General features: G+C 33.3%; 5 protein-coding genes and 2 long non-coding RNA genes across 14 annotated transcripts; 5 read left to right on the top strand and 2 right to left on the bottom strand.

The window, feature by feature from the left end:
- The first annotated feature begins 48 nt into the window (after positions 1-48).
- LOC104701663 (heat stress transcription factor A-4c) lies at positions 49-680 on the top strand. Its single transcript, XM_010417402.3, has 2 exons — positions 49-261; positions 492-680. The coding sequence occupies exons 1-2, from the start codon at positions 49-51 to the stop codon at positions 678-680; spliced, it is 402 nt and encodes a 133-aa protein (XP_010415704.1).
- Positions 681-1,785: 1,105 nt separating this feature from the next.
- Positions 1,786-4,686, top strand: LOC104701678 (replication protein A 70 kDa DNA-binding subunit E-like). Its single transcript, XM_087462791.1, has 5 exons — positions 1,786-1,998; positions 2,133-2,311; positions 2,468-3,344; positions 3,596-3,906; positions 4,002-4,686. Exons 3-4 carry the CDS (start codon positions 3,055-3,057, stop codon positions 3,744-3,746), a joined length of 441 nt encoding a protein of 146 aa, XP_087318917.1. The 5' UTR covers positions 1,786-1,998; positions 2,133-2,311; positions 2,468-3,054; the 3' UTR covers positions 3,747-3,906; positions 4,002-4,686.
- A 319-nt stretch (positions 4,687-5,005) lies between these two features.
- LOC147950375 (uncharacterized) lies at positions 5,006-5,516 on the top strand. The gene is made up of 2 exons (XR_015564351.1): positions 5,006-5,158; positions 5,257-5,516. It is a non-coding gene; the product is annotated as an uncharacterized LOC147950375 (long non-coding RNA).
- A 658-nt stretch (positions 5,517-6,174) lies between these two features.
- LOC104766785 (large ribosomal subunit protein eL14z) lies at positions 6,175-7,661 on the bottom strand. Its single transcript, XM_087462790.1, has 5 exons — positions 7,558-7,661; positions 7,303-7,404; positions 6,864-6,993; positions 6,671-6,783; positions 6,175-6,405 (listed from the first exon to the last, which is right to left on the bottom strand). Exons 1-5 carry the CDS (start codon positions 7,558-7,560, stop codon positions 6,349-6,351), a joined length of 405 nt encoding a protein of 134 aa, XP_087318916.1. The 5' UTR covers positions 7,561-7,661; the 3' UTR covers positions 6,175-6,348.
- Positions 7,662-7,791: 130 nt separating this feature from the next.
- Positions 7,792-10,918, top strand: LOC104701709 (uncharacterized). 3 transcript variants are annotated; one of them, XM_087462649.1, is made up of 11 exons: positions 7,792-7,968; positions 8,241-8,489; positions 8,592-8,687; positions 8,777-9,080; positions 9,196-9,318; positions 9,401-9,489; positions 9,591-9,696; positions 9,763-9,860; positions 10,054-10,299; positions 10,397-10,480; positions 10,564-10,918. In XM_087462649.1, the coding sequence occupies exons 2-11, from the start codon at positions 8,379-8,381 to the stop codon at positions 10,582-10,584; spliced, it is 1,278 nt and encodes a 425-aa protein (XP_087318775.1). In that variant the 5' UTR covers positions 7,792-7,968; positions 8,241-8,378; the 3' UTR covers positions 10,585-10,918. The 3 variants fall into 3 exon arrangements, with proteins under 3 accessions (XP_087318775.1, XP_087318779.1, XP_087318783.1); XM_087462653.1 differs by having other exon boundaries at positions 7,816-7,977; XM_087462657.1 differs by having other exon boundaries at positions 7,816-8,099.
- On the bottom strand, positions 10,334-14,004 carry LOC104701689 (uncharacterized). Of its 6 annotated transcripts, none has more exons than XR_015564289.1 (8): positions 13,799-14,004; positions 13,609-13,670; positions 13,198-13,431; positions 12,868-12,959; positions 12,536-12,608; positions 11,816-11,862; positions 11,424-11,506; positions 10,366-10,471 (listed from the first exon to the last, which is right to left on the bottom strand). It is a non-coding gene; the product is annotated as an uncharacterized LOC104701689 (long non-coding RNA). The 6 variants fall into 6 exon arrangements; XR_015564288.1 differs by lacking the exon at positions 10,366-10,471 and adding an exon at positions 11,986-12,195 and having other exon boundaries at positions 11,301-11,506; positions 11,816-11,918; XR_015564281.1 differs by lacking the exon at positions 10,366-10,471 and having other exon boundaries at positions 11,301-11,506; positions 11,816-11,918.
- A 2,062-nt stretch (positions 14,005-16,066) lies between these two features.
- On the top strand, positions 16,067-17,709 carry LOC104701719 (CRIB domain-containing protein RIC6-like). The gene is made up of 3 exons (XM_010417462.2): positions 16,067-16,571; positions 16,816-16,922; positions 17,115-17,709. Exons 1-3 carry the CDS (start codon positions 16,499-16,501, stop codon positions 17,565-17,567), a joined length of 633 nt encoding a protein of 210 aa, XP_010415764.1. The 5' UTR covers positions 16,067-16,498; the 3' UTR covers positions 17,568-17,709.
- The last annotated feature ends 2,990 nt before the right edge of the window (positions 17,710-20,699 follow it).

The following is a 20,699-nucleotide window of genomic DNA, read 5'->3' as shown; positions in this document are numbered from 1 at the left end:
TGTTCTTCGTTTTGGTCATATATATAATTTTGGGGATTTGTTTTAGGGATGGCATACAACGGTTATCCAAAGAGTGGCCTTAGATTCTACGAAGGTGTATATGAGATGGTGGATGATCCTTCATCGGATTCAATCATCTCATGGAGCAAAAGCAACAAGAGTTTCGTTATTCGGAACCAGCAAGAGCTCATTCGCAGAAAGATGCTCTCCAGATTCTTTTGCAGAAACCTTACCGAGTTTATCTCAAAGCTTAAGTTTTCTGTACGTAATTAATTTAGTTTTTCTATTTTGCTGAAAAAACAAAAGATTGATATGATCACTACAAGATTTTGAATGCCGCCTTGCTATAATATGTTATGTAATGTTGTTGTTGTTGTTGTTGCTGTTGCTGTTGCTGTTGTACATATATTTATTATGTTAGGGCTTTAAACAAATGAAGAGGTCTTCTGGGCTGCAGGAATTTGGTGATAAGAATTTATTTATTATGTTAGGGCTTTAAACAAATGAATAGGTCTTCTGGGCTATGGGAATTTGGTGATAAGAATTTTGTGAGAGGTCGTCCTGAGCTTATGGTGGAGATGCATAAAAGAGTTTCCATGGCTAGGATTACGGAAAGGTGTAGTAACCAAATGAAAGCTAAGGCCCAACTCGAGGAGGGCTTCCAAAATTTAAGCATTTGATCTGATACATCCATGATCCATCAACCCATCATCATCATCCTTTGCTTTCCTTAGCTTGCTCTCACGAGTCACGAGGGCTTTGTTGTTTCAGTTTGCTTGCCAAGAATTTCAGTGGCTTTGTAACCGAGATGATATGAAAAAATTTGGGGGCTTTTCAGAAACTATCTATGTTTTGTAACAGCTAATGTTAATGTTATGTTTGCTCTTAAAAAAAAAAAAAAGAGGAGTTTTTTAAACATCACCAAGTGCACTTTTTCTTTCTTTCTTATTTTTTTTTTTGGTCAACAAGCCCTCCACTGAATTAAGTTACAAGTATGTCCACAGGGTGACGACAATTAACATGTAGAATCTCAATCACTCAGCAGCCTTGTCCTTTGCCTAAATCAATTTCGCACTCTCTATTTGATATCATTTTTCTTGTTGGTAAACAAATGAGACTAGTTGAAAAAGGTGACACAAAAGAAAATTAAAAAATAAACAAAGTAAACTGTTACAGATAGGTTAGCTAACTATGTGTTCTCTTTGCCTGTTGGTTTCTATTCTTTTCATAATGTACCACCTGTTGTTAGTTCGTTATTGAGTGACGATGCGGTCTGGGTCTGTCCGGCCACGTCAAGTACGGTTGTAATTTCTTATTTTTATTTCAATAAATGGGAGACTAATTCTCCCGTCTTCTACCAAATTAAAAAAAAAAAAAAAAAAACAAAAAAAACAAAAGGATCCTGGATTCTTTTATATTTCAATCCTTTACAAAACAAAAAAAAAAAATGGAATCGACGGCGGGGCCTTGGGCCTAATCGTATGTGGGCTTAATAGCAAAGCCCGTAATATGAAAAATCATCTCGTCCGTTGATGACACAAAAGAATCCAAGATGTGATCGGATCCGTCCGATCTAGGGTGTTTGTAATTGGAAAATTACCATTAAATCTTTTTTTTTTTATTATTATATTACTTAACTAATGAAAGACATCCCACAAAATGCAATGGGACTGCTCTTACTGGTTGGGTATCCTTATTCTATAAGTCAGAAGTAAATTCTCAATTAATTGCAGCTCTCTCCATCTGACATCTGTTTTAAGTTCCAAATTTTGATCTTTCACATTTGTACGCAAGAAAATTCATTTAGAAAAAAAAAACACTTATTTTACTTTTGTGAGAGAAAAAATAAAAGACAAAAGATTAAAACTGCTACACCTCTTCCCCCACGATCTCCACTTCCTCTTATTTCGCTCAGTTATGGAACACCAAGCTGATTTCATACAAAAAGCTCCCAATTTCTTTTTGTTCTCATCTCTTTTTCAGCTTCCTTCAAATCGGGTAAAAATAACTTAACCTCTATTCTGAATTTAGGGGTTTGATTTCTTTCTTTTTATGTTTCTATTCAATCTAATTTCTCAATCTTTTCTTACTTTTCAGAACTATGAATCTTACATTTCGTGTTGGAACTGCAGGTTCATAATCGATACTTCATTTTCCAGATATGCCGCTCGATATTACGCCTATTTCCCAATTAACCCTAGCATCAGATCCATGTAAAATCAATGTTCGAATTGTTCGTCTTTGGGGATTTCCAAAAAAAGATAAACCAGATGAGTTTTCAGGAATCGATCTTCTCCTTGTGGACGAAAATGTATGTTAAAATTCACTTATGCAATTATTACTATGATTAAAGTTTTAATTGTAAGGCCACTGAAACCAGAAAAACTAACGAATTGTTCTCTTTTTCAAAGTGAATTTTACTTAATCTATTCAATGTCTGTTCTTTTTTTTTTTTTTTTTCATACAGGGAAGTAGGATTCAAGCTTCTAAAAGGAAAATTGCTCTCAAAATTTCAGAAGGACTTAAAAAGAAGGGGATTGTTGTTCTGTTATAAACTTTGAATTATGCCCGAATCTTGGAAATTTTTGAACTTGCGACCATCCTTACAAGATCAATTTCATTTTCTACACATGTGTTAAACCAAGCGAGGAGATTCCTTCATCTGATCAGGAATTAATTTTTACAATGTTTGGGAGCAGTTTCGTAGTGGCCGTGATCAGGAATTGATCAGTTTGAGACATGGAATGGTGCTTCCTTCATCTGATGACTCAGAGGAGTTAAGTTGTGACTCAGAGGAGTAGAAAAAAGATAAGAAGAATCATATTAGAAGATAAAGATGATAATTTGACGAAGGAAGACAAAGACATATTATTTATTTCTTTTTAAATGTTAATTTAAAGTTAAAATTCACCATTTTTAATTAGGCTGTGCAACGACACGGGCCATGACACTAGTATAGCATAAGAACAAAGGGGACACTTGTTGTATTACCTACCATATTATTCCTCAGTAGAACCCTAAATAAATAAACCCCTCACATTCTTCTTCTGTACGATGGCGGAACATCTGACGAGAGGAGCAATCGAGAAGATGCTTAATGGAGAAGTGAATAGCGAGAGAGAAATGATGCCGGTGCTTCAAGCGACGCAACTGAGGCTTCTCCGGCGCAATGATAATCCGCAAGAGGATAAGATTAGGGTTGTTTTGTCTGATGGAACGTGGTTGCTACAGGGAATACTCGGGACTCATCTGAGCGGACGCGTGAAAGAAGGGTTACTTCGAATTGGTGACATTGTTCGGCTCACTCATTTCATCTGTCCGGTGATTGTCACCGACGAACGAAGGTAAAGAAAAGAAGTTTGCAGTCTCTATTATATTTTGCACTACTTTTTTTTTTTTTTTTGGTTGAGTACGTTTGTGTATCTAAGAGCTAATTAAAAGAAACAAGTAACTTTAATTTATATATAGAGTCCTTCAAATTAATCATATCTTTTAGTTAGTACGAGATATCCAATCTAGGTAGCTTAAAAAAAGAGAGCACATTATATATTATATCAAAAATAAAATAAAATTTCATTAATTTTTTTTTTTTCAGCGACGATATTGTTGTTGTGAATTTGGAGGTGGTATCATTAGCCCAGTCTGATATAATTGGACACACTCTTCTTCTTGAAGTTAAGCCTAAAGATGAACAACTATATCAGCAGCTGACGTCTTCTTCTGATGAAGCTAGCTATGTCATTTGATGGGTTGCCTCTAGGTGAGGATACATTAGGAGACGATACCATTGTTCCCGATTCCCAAGAGAGCGAAGTTCGATATCTGAACTTAAAGGAGACCGTTTCTAAAGAATTGAAGTGCTTCCGCGAGCACCTCGTTGGTGCTAAACGTTTCATCTAGGACACCGTAAGTAAATAATTATATTATATTAGCCAGAAACCAATTTTATCAATGTGATATTTGTTTTTTAATTATTATTTATTTCTTTTTTTTTCTTGTAGAGGAACACAAAAGATCAGATCCGGGCCTCCATCAGGTGTTTCAAGACGTTGATAGATAATTTTTACAATGTTTGGGAGCAGTTTCGTAGTGGCTGTGATCAGGAATTGATCAGTTTGAGACATGGAATGGTGCTTCCTTCATCTCATGACTCAGAGGATTAAGTTGTGATCAACTTCGCTTAAATATGCTCACTCTCTTCAATTCTCGAGGGAGAAGACTTTAAATTCTTTTGTGGAAGCTTTCGCTCCTTTTGTTACAATACGCAAAGAGTCCGCTAGTACTATGGATGCTCTCACGGAAATCCAACATGTTGTGGAAGATAGTGATACTTTGATTTATAGGGTCACACACGAAGGCTTCGACGGCAGGTACATCTCAGCGGAAGATGAAGCTGATGATATTGAGTGGTAAAATGGTGGAACGATGCTAGCTCTTACTTCTGATGTCAAATGTCAAATGTTGAGGTAACGTCTATCTTTTCCTTAATTATTGCTTAAAATAGTATATGTATGGATCCACCTGCAAGCTTTAGCTTCTTCATATAACATTCTCTCCCCGTATTAGTTTATTTTGAAATGTATGGATCCACCTGCAAGTTATTTTACTTTTTTTTTTTTTTGTCAAGTTTATTTTGAATGTATGGATGGATACCTGCACGTTATTTTATTATCAAGCTTCTCCACTTCTAAAGCCTGATTGGTTCTATTTTAATTTTAAGGAATTTTTTTTGGCTTTGTAAAGTTTCTAAAGTAATTGCCAATCAAGCCCTTAGTTATGTATTAATGAACTAATATTATGCTGAAAAATAGTACATATTTAATTATGTATTAATGAACTAAAATTAAATCAGCTGACCAGTGTTGTAACATAGTAAGGTAAGAACATAATTTTTAATATATCCATAGGAAAATAAATTAAAAGATTATAGTATTATTTTGCATCTTTGACCAGGAAAAGAAAACATTTAACATATTTTTGTGTTCTAAATTATATATATAATCGTCTAGGTAAAGAACACTCAATTTAAAGAAAAAAAAAACTTGAGAGGATATCACCAAAACAGTTATCATTATGAAAACTTTAGTTACATTTTGTTTTGCAATCCTCTTCATCATATCATTTGTTCATTGTAGTTCCACAGTTGCTGGAAGTCCGGGTGATTGTTATTTATATGTACCTTCATTTTGTAACTATTTTCACTACTCTTTGTTAAACGAGTTTATATTGATTATATTTTTAATTACTGTAACATAGGTTATGGATTAGGGCGACCAAGAACCACATGTTTCAGCTATCCTGTGTGTGAATCCGAGAGAGGGCCAAGAGTATGTGATCTCTTCTGTAAAAGACTAAAATATGATTATGGCGTTTGTACTAAAGAGAGATGTTGTCGTGTCGATACTATAACTAACTAAATGGTATAATAATTTAAATAAATGTAATTGTTGTTTTGAAAATTTGAAAATTGAAAAAAACAAATAATATGAGACAAATAAAATACTCTTTTCGTTTCATAATATAGGATGTTTAGAGAAGTATTTTTGTTTCATAATATAGGATAATATAGGATGTTTCCAAATTTCTATGCAACTTTTAAATTAATTTCATATTTTATATTATGCAGTATTGTTTATGATTGGTAAAACTTTTTAAAAGTTCGTACTTTTTAATATGCGTGTTTTAGCTAAAAACATAGTATATTTTGAAACGAATGGAATATATTTTATGGCATTAAGTGTATTTCCTTCTAAACAAATCTAGTTTAATTCTCTTTTCTACTTTCCATAATTTGTTCTAATAACCTTATAATTTTCTTCCACACCATTTTTGAGGCTAGATTTTTTCTTCCATTTCCATAAATAATTTGTTCCTATTTTATTTGTTTATTTCTAAAATTTAAAAGTATTGTTTCCTTTTTCACGTTTTGTATCATTGGAGTAAGTGTAAATGATCCTCAAAGCCTTATTTTGAATTAAGATGAGGCCGTGGGAGATGTTCTAACAGGGAACTTTGTTCACCATGTAGTGGTTACTGTCACTGAGTGATAGAAGAAGATACAGCTATTCCTATTCGAGTTGCTGGATCTTGTAGTGGATAACGTATTTGGTCTCAAAAGGGTCACGTTAACATTCGGAATCTCAATCACCGTGACTAGGCCGACCAAACCAGGACTTAGGAAAAATCTGGTTCGCTGAATAACTAAACTGAAACTGTAATATTCTTCTATAGCAAAAGAAAATTCAGTAGCTAACTATCAGGCAAAATTGATCTCATAATCTGAACTAGAGAACAGATTCAAAAATAAGAAACTGGTGGTGAGTATGATGATAATAATGAAGTAAGAAATCAAGCAGTGATCTCCTTTTTTAGCTTAGCAAGCTCCTGCCTTACGATACTAGCCCTCTGCAAAAGCAAAACAATATTCTTTTAAATGAGAGAGGTCGCACGAGATTTTCTATCATCAAACTCAATAACATTTAGCATTTTAGATGTTTCTTTATAAACCAAACTTTTAAGACACAGCAAAAACAAATCACTATCTAACGAAGAGGATGGTGAACGTAGTGGCAGACACAAATTTAGATATAGTATTATTCCTAAAACTCAACAACATAAACAGAAAACCAAACACCCAAAACCGATGGCAAATGTAGATAGATATACCAACCTTGATTTTGGCCAACATGACCTTGAACCTGTCAAAATCATTGAGGGAAGCTCTTCTCTTGTGCACAATAAGTTTCCTACCCCATGAACTCTTCTCCCACTTGTTCGTCACATCTGCATACAAGTTGTACAGCTCAGATAAAATGGCCCAACAAGGCAATAAAACGTCGGGAATACTCGGGGAAAGGTCTCACCAGCCTTGTCCATAGCCTCAATCAAAACCTTCTTCTTGGGCACTCTGTTGATATCAATGACGATGTCAGTAAGAGACAACCTCTTCAAATTCATCTGGATCCTCTCCATGTCAGGGGCAGCTACAAGTGCCTACATAGAAACCAGAGACCCCTTAAAGACGTTTCAAAATGTAACATAACAGAACCATTTCAAAGAAAGATCCACAATAATAATTTTCAGCCAAAATCCAAAAAAAACTATATAAAGTTCCTATAGAGCATAACAGGTTTTTTTGAATCACAGGCTAAAATAGACTATTTTAACTAACATAAGTAAGATTCCCTAGCATCTCAACTAAGCATAGAAACGAGAGTTACAGCTGATATATATATATATATATATATATATATATATATATATTAAGTATTAGATCATCTCAACTAAGCAAATGGAAATTACCCTGTTTTGGTCGACTACATCGACGATAACGACGAGCTTTCCGTAGTCATTGCCGTAATTAACAAGCGCCACTCGCCCGATCTCCACGAATCTCTTAAAACCCTTTTACACAACACACACACAGAGTCTTCGAGGTTAATAACTATACGAATGTGCCATTACAAAGATCACAAATTCCAAAGAGAAGCAACGAAAAAAACCAACAAAAAAAAAAAAAAAAAAAAGAGATCGGATTGAAGATGGAACATCTCTCACCATTTTCGCCGGCTTGAAGAAACAGATGGAAGCAATCGAGCGAGCGAGCGAGCGGCGAAGAGATTTTTTTTTTTTAATGTGCCTAATAAGAGATTATTATTATTATTATTATTATTATGTATTAGGGTTTTGATCACATAGAAGCCCATTAATAATTTAAAAGGCCCATTACGTCTACACGGCGTCGTTTAAAAAAAAACCGTATCAAAAACAAAACCGATCGGATTAATGTTTAAATCGAAATCGAAGAAAAAATTCGGGTTTGGTTCGGTTAAAATGGGAAAGAGTCCTCTCTCCTAGAAAATAGAAAGATGAATGATGGAAGAAGAAGGAAGAGGACAAGGCATGTCTCTGCTGAAGATCAATCGAGAGTCCGGCTGTTTAGGATCTCAATCTGCGTAATCTCATCGTGTATGTAATGTTCGTAATCTTCTTTGTAAATCAATTTCAAAATTGTTGGCTGGGTCTAACTCTAATTAATCCAAATGGAGATGATGATGTCGTTGATGCTGAGTGAAGTTTTATAGAAATGAGCCATCATGGTAGCTTCGTCGTTACATTCATTGTTCTTCGTATCTTCCTTTGTGTTTCCTTCCGTTCGTTGTTACATATATATTGTAAAGTTTATATTTTTTTTCTCCGTTGTGATGATTTCGTGGGTCTCTCGTTTATTGATTGTATAGTGTGATGAAGAATGATATATGTGCGGGAGATGGATGAATGAGGATTGCCATTTTTTTTTAAAAAAAAGAAAAGAAAAGAAACGATAAGTTTGGTTTGAAGAAAACAAAATTGAGAAGGAAGGGGAAGGAAAGGGTTGAATGATTTGCTGCGGATTTATGTGGAAATCCGGAGGAGAAGATTTGCAAGGTTTCTATCCTGTTAGACCAGAATGTCAACCAGATGTTCCAAGGACCCGTTTTAAGTCTAGGGTCTGTCTGGTCTTCTTCTCTAATTCTTCATTTCTATCTATCTCTTTTTTATAGATTTTGCTCTCTTCTTGTTTGGTTGATGATGACAATTGTAACTTCCAGGCTGGCAAGACTCTAAGTGCTAGAAGATGGCACGCTGCCTTTACTGAAGATGGCCATTTGGATATGGAAAAAGTTCTTAGACGTATACAGCGCGGAGTGAGTCTACTACTTTTTTCTCTTGCCCCTATTCCCTTCTTCTTCTTCTTCTTCTTCTTCTTCTTCAATTTTTTTGGTTTCTTTGTTAGGGAATTCATCCCTCCATCAAAGGCGCCGTTTGGGAGTTTTTGTTAGGCTGTTATGATCCAGACAGCACTTTTGAGGAAAGGAACAGGCTGCGTAACCGCAGAAGGGAGCAGTACGGTGCATGGAAAGAAGAATGTAAGAAAATGGTTCCTGTCATTGGTAGTGGCAAGTACGTCACTATGGCAGTGGTTTCAGAAAATGGCCAGCCTATTGACGAATCTTCTGTAGAAAATCAAGGATGGATCGTGAAAAACACCGTTACAGATGAGAGAGTGCTCCAATGGATGCTCTCACTCCACCAGATCGGTACGTATGCCCTTACATTATTATATATATAAGTTTACTTTTGTCCTATCTTATAACATGTTTTTTTTTTTTACATTTTATTCTAAACACCTAACATGGTTAAATTTTGTTGCAGGCCTTGATGTTGCTAGAACTGATCGGTACCTCTGCTTTTATGAGAATGATACTAATCAATCAAAACTATGGGACGTTCTTGCCATATATACATGGTTGAATCTTGACATTGGTTATGTTCAGGGTAAGTGTTCTTGCTGTTCACGATGCATCTTGATAAAAAATATTTAATAAACACAACTCATCCACTTTGTCTACTCGTTTAGGGATGAATGATATATGTTCCCCAATGATAATCCTCTTTGATGATGAAGCCGACGCTTTCTGGTGCTTTGAGCGGGCAATGCGGAGACTTGTAATAATAATAACTTAATATAGTTTATGACATAACTTCTCATGTTTCATGTCATCACCAGACGGTTGTATTCACGGTTAATTGGTTTTCTTGAATCCTAGAGAGAAAACTTCAGGGCAACAGCAACATCAATGGGTGTCCAGACTCAGCTGGGTGTGCTCTCACAGGTCATTAAAACAGTGGATCCTCGTCTCCATCAACATCTAGGTAAGAGTGTTTTGCTATTACCAACACTCTTCTTAATTGGTGGGCTAAAACGGGTTAACGTGACAGAGGATCTCGATGGTGGGGAGTATCTGTTTGCTATTCGGATGCTGATGGTACTTTTCAGGAGAGAATTCTCCTTCCTTGACGCTTTGTACCTTTGGGAGGTAATAGCACTGCTTTTTCATATTCAAACTGTCTGCATTTCTTCTGTTGGTTTCCTGGTTTTCCTTGCTGTTATTGTTTCTGAAGCCGGAAGATCTTGCTGTGTTGTTTATGATGTGTCGTGTCTCTGTTTTGGAAGCATTTTATTCTGGTTGGGTAATAATGAGAATAATGTGAGATGGATTATGGTTGCAGCTGATGTGGGCGATGGAGTATAATCCAACCATGTTTGCAACATACGAGGAACTAGAAAACCGAAACAACGCAGCATCCGATCCCAAGTTACTAAAACGGTATGGCAAGTTTGAAAGGAAATACATAAACAGTGGGCAGAACGAGCAACATCGCAATACGCTTGCTGTCTTTGTGGTCGCAAGCGTTCTACAGACAAAGAACAAACGTCTCTTGAAGGAAGCTAAAGGCTTAGACGATGTTGTTCAGGTCTGTCTCTTTATTTTTTTTCACTCGTTCTCTCAAAAGCCAAAAAGGAAAAAAATTAAAAAGACTATGGAACTTCAAAGTTTAAGTTGGTTTGCAGATACTAGGAGACATTGCGGGTAATCTTGACGCGAAAAAAGCATGTAAAGAAGCGTTGAAGATCCATGAAAAATTCCTGAAAAAGGTTTCCTTTAACTCGTTATAAGTTGCGGAAGATAGATATGATCTACACTTAATACTAATGCAGATGTTGTGTGTTTCTTGCAGGCTAATAGTAATAAGCAATAAAGATTTGCTCAAAACCTCTACTCGACGACTTTATTATATATTGACGTATAGTACTATAATACAGCTTTTGACCAGAAGATTGTTCATCGTCAGCCAGAAATTTCTTTAAAAGGTTCTTCTGGAAGAAGATTGATGATAATGCTCTGATGATTATTTTCTTCTTTCATTTGTTCATTTTCTGATTTGTATTTTTGTGGTAAACTGTGTGCCGTTTTTCAGTTATACGAATGAACTTCGTGGTACTTAATTCTTTTCGCTTCTTTTGTAATTCATTGGACGAAAATATATAAATTGATTTGCTATTACAGTTAATGACAAAGATATGTTATATGTACATGCAATTTTTTTTTATTATTTTTTTTTTGGGTCAAAATGTACATTAAAAATTAAGATGAAATTTTCGTAAATAAAAATGTATAGCAGCACAATTCACACATTTATATGATAGAATCATAGAAATTAGAAACATAGTCAATTTCATAGATGATCTATACACGAAAATATAAGAAATTAAGATCATGTTTTTGTGGAGCTCCATGACAAGGACCGAACTATCTAAAATACTACATGTTTTAATTAATTTTTGGGTATTGCGAAATCTCTCATTGCCATTTTCTTACTTTTGACATTCTCTACGTATACAATAAAGTTTATTAAGTTTTAAACAAAACTGAGACAAGAAAAGACAAAATAAAATTAACGTATATGATTATTCATTTGATATGTTAATTATCTATATTAACATTTTCACATTTTCACAGCATTTTTCATAAGAAGCCTTTGAGTTCAGACTTATTTACAGACATTGCCATTCTAATTACAATCAATAAAAATGTTACCTTCCTTCAACTTCAGGCCGAAAGAAGGTCTAATTTAGAAACTACAATCCCTCTTACCTTCCTTCAACTTCAGGCCTAATTTTCTGCAAATTCAACAATCAATCATAATCATTTACTATTAATTCAACAATCAATCATAATCAATAAATATTATTGTGATATCAATCTACGAAGAGATCACACCCATAACATCCCCTTATCCCTTAACATACGCAAATTAACGTAATCTTCTAAATACTATCGGCAAAAAATCTAAACTTCCCAACAATAGAGAATCCCGTAAATTCTTAATTTTTTATACGCAATCATAACAATTCCTTCTTTTGCATACTATATAAATACAGTCTCACCAATGATAGCCGCACAACAAACAAAGCTAAATAAATCCATACCTATGGCGGTATTTTTGCTTTCCTCCGCGACATCCGTCCATACAAGACTGCATGGAGAATCCAGGTCAAAGTGAAACCCTTCAACTCATTTTGGCTGACGAGACTGTAAGTATCACTTTTAAGTAATCTATTCTTTTCATAATTTTCTCTTCCCTCACTATAAAATATACCTTTAGGGAATGAAAATACACGGGTCCGTGAAAAAATACTTGGTGAACCGTTATGTCAACCACCTTCCCATTGGCTCATGGAGGTTCATTGAGACCTTTTCACTCACTCATGCGGTTGGTCAGTTCCGTCCGACCACTCATTTGTACAAACTTAGTTTTGTCAACGACACCTATGTTGTTGTTAGTGATCCTAAGTCCGACTAAAACTTCCTAAGCTTGACAAAGTTTGCAAGAGTTGAGGATCCAGAGCTTAACACTAACATGTTAATTGGTAATTGTTTCAGATTTTTTATTATATTCTTAAAGTATCTATGATTTAAAAACATTAATTTCCTCTAATGGTTTCTATATGTCGTACAAAATTTGCAAATCAAGTGGTCAACATTGGTGATATGGAGACAGTTGAAGTTAACAACAAGCCAATGCATAAACTCGTGTTTGAGATGCGGGACGAAAGGTTACATTTGTATGCCTAATTTTAAGCCTATATTCAAAAAAACATGAACTAGAATCAGATTTTGATTGACAGGGACGAGAGGGTTTCGTGTACCTTGTGGGGCTCATTCGCTGACAAAGTTTTTGGAGCCTGCCAGGCATCAAATGGTGTCATAGTGGTTTGCGTCCTGCGGTTTGTCAAAGTGAAAACATACAAAGGTTATATTCGGCTCCCACCTTCCTAAATAACAAATACAAACGAAAATATATTTGTCTTTATATCAAATATGTAAAAAAATATGTAACAGGAAGTAGATATCTGTCTAATTCTTATGATGCGTCACAAGTCCATATCAACCCTGCTTGGATAGATGTTGATAATTTCAGCAAATCGTAAGTACTTATATTAGTAAACTTAAACTGATATATGATAAAACTAATACGTACCTATAACACTTTGCATTTGATTTCATACAGCCTTCCAAATGATGGTCTGTCTCTCGCTTTCCGTGAATCTGTCCCAAAGTTTCAGATTGTGGCTGTCAAATCAGAAGACACAACTCAGTATCCAAGGAAAACCATCGTCGAGCTTATCGATTCCGTTGAGGTTTGTATCTATGTTTACATATTCAAAATTTCATTTACATATAGAAAACCGATCGAACTAAGGAATGACATTTGAATACTATATCACTAATTTCAGGTCGGGAAAGTAAGGGTAATGAGCACCATCTATGCAATTGATACCGACTGGACTTGGTATTATTTTAGTTATACCTCTTAAACTGTTGTGAATTGGTGTGTAGAAACAAGTCCCGTAGATGATGCGTTTTCATTACCATGTTGTCTTTGAAATTAGCCTACACAACAAATATTTTTGGACTATAAGTCAGATGATATATTAAGCAGAATGATCAGATTCAATTTATAAGAAAGACAGGAATAGATTCTTATCTTCTCTGGCAAAACTTCTACATACTCGTTCATTGATATTCAGGTCCAAAACCTGACCTGAATAGAGACATAAGAAGTGCCTGTTAATATACTCATTAGGAACATTATAAGGCTGCTACTATAGCTGGTCATACTAAACGTCTTATTAAGAAAGTATGTTTTTTTTTTGGAAACCGAACTGACCTTAATGCATCTAAAATGTGAAAAAAAAAAAAGAAAATTCACTTATCTTACACTATAGACGATTAAGGAAACAAATTTCAGGAAATCTGTTCATGAGGATCGACATATAAAACCTGCAAATCAGACAAAGATCTGTCAGATTTTCAGAAGTTTTTGTATAAAACACAAAACGCAGTTGGAGTAATAAGAAATGTCATTTAGAATTCTTAAATTGCCTTCGTTAAACAATATTCAATCCTACCTAAGCAAAATTCCCAAAACCCGAGTTTGGAAAACAGAAAATTGATTGCATCAAATTCCATAGTAGCAAACGAAAGACTAAAAAACAAACCGAGGGAGTCGCAGTACAATTTTGGAATCAAAAATTGATTCGGATATGTTCTTCATATCCAAAAAAAAAAACGATACAGACAAAAACGAGAGAGAGAGAGTGAGAGAACATAGGTCAGAATATTATTTTTTTCAATTGTATTATTTAATGGTCAATTTTAATTCTTCTTAATGGGCCTAAGAAGAAAACGAGAGAGAGACAATACACTCGGCCACACAATTGTAAACTCAATAATATTTGATGGTCAGTTTTAATTCTTCTTAATGGGCCTCTACAGATCCAATGTGATTTTTGTTTGTTTTTTTAAAGGTATACAAAGTTAGAACTAGGATTTACCCCGTAGTACACCACATGTTAATTTTTTAAAATTTTTTTATTTAAATTTAGATAAGATTGTATTATGGGTAGTTCTAGTTTTTTTGAGTTTGAATATAAATGTATTAGTGTTATGTATACATACATATATATATATATATATATATTTGTTCTTTGAAGTTTTGTTAATAATAATGTTAGATTTTTACAGTATTTTAAGATTGATTATGAAAGAACTAAACTCAATCGAAGACCTTTCTTGTGGAATTGGTTTTGATTTCATGTTTTATTAAAGCCCAAAATCAGTCCAACAATGTTTCTTTTCACAGGTTAAAAGAAAAAAAAAAGGTAAAAGAAGACAAACAACAACCTTGTTGTTGGTAACTTGATCTTAGACCGGCAAACTGAAACCAACCTCAAGTATAATTGTCTGTTGAGATAATTATATTAAACCGTGGACAAATGATTGGTTTTTTTAGTTTTGGGTCTAATAAACTCAGACTACACAATATCTCCAAAAGAGAATCTGAGGGAACACTATTAGTTTGAGTTTTTGCATTGTGATCTATTTTGGGTTCTAAAGAAAACTAAACCAAGGAAGAAAATAAAAAACGAACAACAACAAACCACTAAAAAACAAACACGGAAAAGAAAACCAATTAAACAAAATCAAGTGATACAAAAAAAATTCACAGAAACCTTGAAACGTAAGAGTCGTTTGGTTTTGCAAAATCCACTTTCATAACAAAAATACAAAAAAAACTAAAGCATTGTGAGTGAAATAGAGTGATATATATCACCGATTCACACGATGTCGTGGAAATGATGAGTTCCCTTGGAAATGAAGTAGATACGTATATATATATATATATATATATATAAAAGATGAAAGCGATTCGGTTTAGTTGTGAACTTGTGATATATATTTAATAAATCTTTGTGAGCAAGCAAAATATATTTGGTTGGATTGTAATTGGCTTTTAAAGCTTTGTTGATATGGAATTAGTTCCTAATATATATATATATATATATATGAACTAATAATCTTAACGCAAGTTCTGCAGTATTAAATACAATAAGTAAATCTTTATATTTCAATTTTTATATATAATGAATACAGTACGTTTATTAATAAGTTTCCAAAAATATGAGGAACGAAAATTTGGGAAGATTAATATGCGCTATTTATGGAATACTGTGTTAAATATATTCCTAAAAATTCTATTGTTGTATAAATGATTTCCGAAATTTATTAAGGAAAGTAGCAATGAATCGAAAATATTTTAGGAATATTTTTTATTTATAATTTATGAAGATCCCATTAGTAAAATCGGGTTGTAATCTTCAATTTAAAACCGACCCGTTGATGATGACACAAATTTGTATTTCAAAAATGTTAATATAGATAAGTTACAAGAACCTAGATTTTATTATTGTTTTGCTGATGCAAACAAATGTCTAAAATTGTAGATAATCTATTCAGAATGAAAATTTTAAATTACAATTATACAGTCATTATACATAGACGCCAAGAACAAGAAACAGTATGTCACTAATTAACAAATTTTACTAATTTCAAGATTATACATTATATAATCTTACATTTTTTAATTTTAAACAATTAACCTATTTTTTAAAAAAAAATCAATAAAAAATTGGTCCACGGTATAGAGCGAGTTAAAATCTAGTTACTCTCATTTGATAAAACAGAAAACGCATTTCTATATACTAATTCTTAATTTGATTCATTTCTGATAGTAATAGATAAACAAATTGTAACCATCAGATTAACGAAAATTTTGGTTTAAACAAACATTTTTGCACTCTTATTTTTGTCGTATCACCTTTATACGCTCTCCACCCATCATTCAAACAAACATTTTCTTAGTTTCCTTCATTTTTGTTCATTTTTGTTTCTTCGATTGATGTCTTATTTTTTTTCTCTCCTTACGTCTGAGGATTTTGTAGGTGATTTAAAAAAAAAAAATTGTTTACCTATCCTTTTCTTACGTTTTCCAATCCGTTATCTTTTATAGAAGACTCTGCACAAAGATAAACCTGCAATTTTGGAGATAAATATTGTTTCTCTCTGAACAATATTTTGTGCTATAAATTAAAGGTGATTTTTCTTTAACATGATTTTTTACCAATCATCTTGTTTTCCTCGATTTTTTTAGTGTCATCAACTTCTGTTATGGGAAAAGTGAGTTTTGAAAAACTAGTTTTCCGGGATAAGTTTTGTTCTTGGATGAAATAATTAAAGAAAAAAAAAACTGTCTACCTAAAAAGAGATCTATGCAACTCGCAATGTCAAGCTCCAAGATGAAAAGCCTCTTAAAAGGGCTCCGATACATTTCTCAAGTATTTGGTAAGGTTTACCCTCGACCTCTTGTTTTCTTCTTCTTTTTCTTATCAAAGTTTATATGTTAAATTATATAAAATTTCGAACCTCGTCAGTTTTGAATGACTATATATGCGATGCAAATATATATATATATATATATATATATATATATATATATATATATGCGATGCAATCACGTAGAAAATTTGCATGCATGCATTGTAACTACGTACGTTTGTGTGTGTAAATGTTTTTTAAATGACCGTAGAAAGTGAAAAAGAAGAAGAAATACAAATCGGAAATCCAACGGATGTAAAGCATGTTGCACATATCGGTTGGGATGGACCATCCGCTAATGCCACCGCACCAAGCTGGGTATATATGTTTTTACTACTTTTGCTCTTCTTCTTCTTTTTGCTTCTTAAGAGATCGTAGGTTCATAATCTTGATAATATATATATATATATATATATATATATATATATATAATATATATTTAACTTTAAGAGAACTTCTTTCTAAAAATGTACGTTGAATGGATTTGGTTGATGTTATGTGATTTGAAAGATGACTGAGTTCAAAACTGGCGAGGGGTTCGAGGCCTGTGAAGGAGGGGGAGAAGACGATTCCTCCGTGAAATGTACGTCGGAATATGGTGGTCGGTCCAAAGATTTACCAAAAGTACCAAAATCTACGAGGAAAACAGTGTCGGAGAAAGGTTCTCCGACAAAGGAAAAATCAGCGGACAAAACTAAACGCCGGTCTTCGAACAAAGGCACATCGTCATCGTCAAGGAGACCGAAGGAAGCGTCTGAGCAAGAAGACCTTTCTTCATGGCCTCGTGGATTACCGGAAATTCCAAAGAAGTCGAGGAGGAAGAAGAAGTCGACGAAAGAAACCGTTAACGGAGGTTCATCAAGATCGACAAGAAGATATGATGTGGACAACATGTCGGAATATATGTCTGATACTGGTTCGGTGAGATCTATGCCACAATTCGACAATAGAGATGATTTTTGAAAAAGAGAGACTTTGCTCTGGTCCACATGGCTAATTTTATTTGAACCCACCAACATTAGATTTTAGTGTATATTCATTCTTGTGATGTTTTATTGACTGTGCAAATGCAAGAAGCTTTTATTAATATTTTTTGCTTTTTTAAGATAACATGCATGAGAGTTAAAAAAAAAAAAAAAGAATAACAGACTAGTGATATATCTTTTACAGTTTTACCATTTTCTCGGTGGCTTTCTCCAAATCAGTTGTTTTGAAGCAGTCGCAATTCCACTAGCTAGCGACCAGCCTACCAAGTCACATAATACCATTCTTTTGATATCAAAAAACAACTGATATGTATGATCATACAATCTTGAATGTATAATTACAAGAACCAGTTATGTTGAAAAAAGATGGATAGTGGTGCAAATGAGATTACGTCACTTAGTTTGCTTTGTGATATGCAAAGACTATAGATATATGGCCATCAAGCACCAACATTATAATTTGCAGTTTGATATAAGTAAGTTAGATATAACAAATGAGATCTTTCTATGTAAATGGGGAAATTAGGCAACACTAAGATCGACAACCTATATAATCTCTTGACTTTAGTTTTTTAGGCACCATTACCTTTAGCATTTTTATCCAATAGATGAACTTATTATAAAGATCATTATAATGTTTAGTTTGATCAGTTTTAGTGTTTTTAAGTTTGTCTAGAGTTTCAAGTTTCAGTCTCTTCCTTTTAGTAATTGTAATGATCCTAGAAAATACTAATAATATAGAAATAACTTTCATTTAAATCCATGCATGTGTAGCTTCTATTAAATTTAAAATCAAATTTAATAACCCATCCTTACTATTATTTGTAAAGTCGTTTAACTAATAAACCTTTGTTTTGTAAAAAATTATAAGGGTATGCCATTGAATTTATGACTAATTAATATATTTTTTTAAAAATACACGATAATTTGAAAAGATATAAAAACATATTCTCTCTTTATTCCACCGTATTAACTACATGTTCAACTTTTATGACTATTTCCTAAACGGAATTAAAAATAAATAATTAAAAATACTTAAATGGTTGATTTTATCTAAGATATTCTGTTTTTTCTCCAAGTTTTTCAATAGACAATCAACATAATACCACAATTATCTAAGTTCTCTATAAATATAGAGTATCATTAGCTATTTTAACTCATCAAGCAATCAACTTACTTCATAGTAAAAAAAAATCTTCCGACATCGCTCGGCTTCCACAGCGGTGATGGCTGGTTTTGCCGTCGGCACTTCTTTGCCACTTTTGATTTTTTTTTGTTTTTTTTGTTATGAATAAAATCTCTACACTTTCAATTCGAATTCATATCCAAATCTGATTTTCTTGACTACAAATATTGTGTTCGAAGGTTTTTGCTTTCGTTTCTTCACTTTTATGGTCCAGATATGAGATGGTGGATGAATTGGGATTCGATCGTGATTCTGGTGGTTATTGTCAGAATCAAAGGATGATGAAGACACCCCTTAAAGAGCAATAATCAATTTTTTAGTTATATGATTTTCATGTTTGGTTTTCTTTCAAACGGTTAATTGTTATACTTATGTTATGCTGCAGATTACGATTTTGAGATCTTTGGAAAAATATGACGAACATCATATGATGCATCATCCTCTCCACTAAACTTAAAAAAAGGTACAAATGTTACTGTCATAATCAAATGTTACTTAGTCAGTTAGTCATACTTAAAAAAAAAAGGTACATGCATCATATATATTATATATGTTCTTATATAATATTTTCATATTTATATTTTCTACTACTAATTTTATATCTAAATTCTTAAATTAATTTGATTTTGAATTTTGCAGGAAAAGTTTGTTGGATTCTCTTCTTATAATTTGATCTCATCTTTTGCGCTAAAAAAATTGATCTCATCTTTCAAGAATGTGATGTGCCAATGATTTTTTTTTATTCAATCATACCCTTATTACATTTAGTCAATAAATAGAAAATAATATAAACAAGATCTATAAAAATCTATGTTTGATATATTTTTCAATCCATATATTCAGTATTTTTTAGAATATTTGTTTTCACAATATGTAGTATGAATTAAAAAAACTATAATTAATAATAAAAACATAATTAAAAGTAACAGTTTTTTGAAGTTAATGAGAATCATATTAATTAAGATATGTAATCAAATAAATTGTTTATTCACTAGATAATTTTGCATTAATTTAATATCATAAATTTAAGTAAACCAAAAACCAAAAAATCTTGGTCGTTCCTTAATCTATGAACAAGTTTTCGAATATAAATAATTTGATTGGATAAAAGTAATGATGATAAAATCAATATCATATGTCAGCAACTAACATAACAAATATATTTAGATTTGTTTACAAAAAATAAATATACAATTTTATATTTAAAACAATTATCATTAAGTGTACTTAATATAGAGAATATAATAATCTTAATTTGCAAGTAAAATCATGAATTTTGTTAAATATCCTATGGCTAAAGCTAAAGACATGTCATAAAGTTTATATTTCTCTACATATAAACAAAAATTAGCATTCAGTTTTCATGATGTAAAACACATGAGGATAAAAAAACTAGTCCAAATTAAGAGAGGTGGGCGCGTGAGTTCTACTCGCGGCTCTCTCCTCTCTCCTCCTTTCTCTTCTTCTGATCACAACTCCGTGCACCGAGTGAAGGTTCCTCCGACGATTCCGGCGTTGAAGAGGAACTACTGGTCCATGGCGCTTCATCCGTAGTCCATTGCACCTACTGATAAGGTCACCAGATCGAAATCAAGGGAGTTTGTAGCGAGGAGAAGCTTCCGCAGGACAATTCCGGTAAGAGCTCTACCGGCGGCGTGGCTTTGCGGTTAGAAGAAGGTAGTTCTCGGCGAGGAATGAGAAAGATACGGTGGTTAGATCTGAACGGCTGGAGACGCAGGAGGTTTTGTCACGGCCGGTGGTTTGACGGGGGAGGTCTACCGCCGGAAAGGCAAGGCTAAGCCACCGTCGATGGCTGTTTAGATCTACTCCCTACTGCTCTATCTCTATCAGACTGAACCATGGCTTCCGGATTGTTAGATCGGTTTCTTCTTTCTTCTCTTCACAACTCTACGGTGGCGGGAT

Source organism: Camelina sativa, chromosome 1, assembly GCF_030686135.1.
Source record: "Camelina sativa cultivar CO46 ecotype springtype chromosome 1, ASM3068613v1".
Classification (NCBI taxonomy): Eukaryota; Viridiplantae; Streptophyta; class Magnoliopsida; order Brassicales; family Brassicaceae; genus Camelina; species Camelina sativa.
Note: the sequence above shows the minus strand (reverse complement) of the source record. Positions and strands in the feature narration are given on the sequence as shown.